Source organism: Chiloscyllium plagiosum, chromosome 18 (genome assembly GCF_004010195.1).
Source record: "Chiloscyllium plagiosum isolate BGI_BamShark_2017 chromosome 18, ASM401019v2, whole genome shotgun sequence".
In the NCBI taxonomy this organism is placed as follows: domain Eukaryota; kingdom Metazoa; phylum Chordata; class Chondrichthyes; order Orectolobiformes; family Hemiscylliidae; genus Chiloscyllium; species Chiloscyllium plagiosum.
Window position 1 is genome coordinate 1,194,197 of NC_057727.1, and position 1,241 is coordinate 1,195,437.

A 1,241-nucleotide genomic window follows, 5' to 3' on the forward strand; every position below is an offset into this window, starting at 1 on the left:
GTGTTGAGGCGGCGTTGAGGCGGCGTTGAGGCGGCGTTGAGGCGGTGTTGAGATGGTGTTGAGGCGGCGTTGAGGCGGTGTTGAGATGGTGTTGAGATGGTGTTGAGGCGGTGTTGAGGCGGTGTTGTGTTGAATTCAGTGTGCCATGAGTTCAGGGGTCTGTGGTGAGGATGGTGTAGGCGCTGCAGTGGCAGAGGGTGATCCCAACCAGAGGCTTCCCTTTCCCTGAACAGATGTTAGAATCCTCTTTGTTCTTGCTGTCTGCAGATTGGTGGAGGAGATCAAATTAAAGTGTCAGGGTCTTCAGCTGCAGAATGAAGATGTGTACATGGCGACTACATTCGGGGACCTGACACAAACACTTGTGAAGAAACTTCGTGGTGAAGATGATGAGGAAGAGCTGCCAATAGATTACGTACGTGAAGCTTGCAGTAATAATGATAAATAACATAGCACAGGTTAAAGATTGTCCTGGTTCTTTAAAGGAGATTTGTCTCTGGAATGACGACAGCGTCAGTGAAACAAGGTCATGGTTTCGGCCTGTTTGTGTTTCTGCCTGTCTGAAACCCTTCCCTCTCAGGAATTCAGTCATGATCTTTTCGAATCTTAGAATGATCTGGTACCGGGGCATCTCCCCTAGCCCCCCCACGCCCTGACTGAGTGTTAATGTTCACGTGAAGTGATCCGATTTCTGACCATTATTGTTCTGTTTGAATTGACAGGTCGAGTTGAACATCGATAACCTGACTCTGCGAATGCCCCATCAACTCTTTATCGATGGGCAGTTTGTCGATGCCGAAGGAGGGAAGTGTTACAATTCGATTAACCCAACCGATGGCTCTGTGAGTTCTGAATGTTTGGTTCACATCTCCCCACAGAACTGCCATTAGCTGAGAGAATGAGAGGGAATCTCTGTTCACTCTTTCCCTTTCCAATATCTCATTCTCTCCATCGCGCCAAACACAGTTTAGGAAACCTGGTCAGCATGGACAAGTTGGGTTGAAGGGCATGTGTCTGTGCTGTATGCCGCTGTGACATGTATCTCATACTAGCTATTTCAGTCCCTTTCTCTCTGCCACATTCCCAAACTCATTCCCTGTCCCTCCACTCTAACTCTGCTGTATGTTGAGTTTTCTCCCTCATTCTTTGGTTCCCATCTTTACTCTCTCTCCCTGTGCCGAGCTGTCTCTCTCTCTCTCCCTGTGCCGAGCTCTCTCTCTCTCTCTCTCTCTCTCCCTGTG

General features: G+C 48.8%; 1 protein-coding gene across 1 annotated transcript in view; it reads left to right on the forward strand.

Moving 5' to 3' along the window:
* Window positions 1-1,241, forward strand: part of LOC122559232 (cytosolic 10-formyltetrahydrofolate dehydrogenase-like) — a 130,146-nt gene that overhangs the window by 92,574 nt on the left and 36,331 nt on the right. Inside the window, exons 7-8 of the mRNA XM_043708612.1 lie at window positions 228-415; window positions 723-842. Of these exons, the coding sequence (XP_043564547.1) occupies window positions 228-415; window positions 723-842 (308 nt within the window). The remainder of the gene's footprint in view (window positions 1-227; window positions 416-722; window positions 843-1,241) is intronic.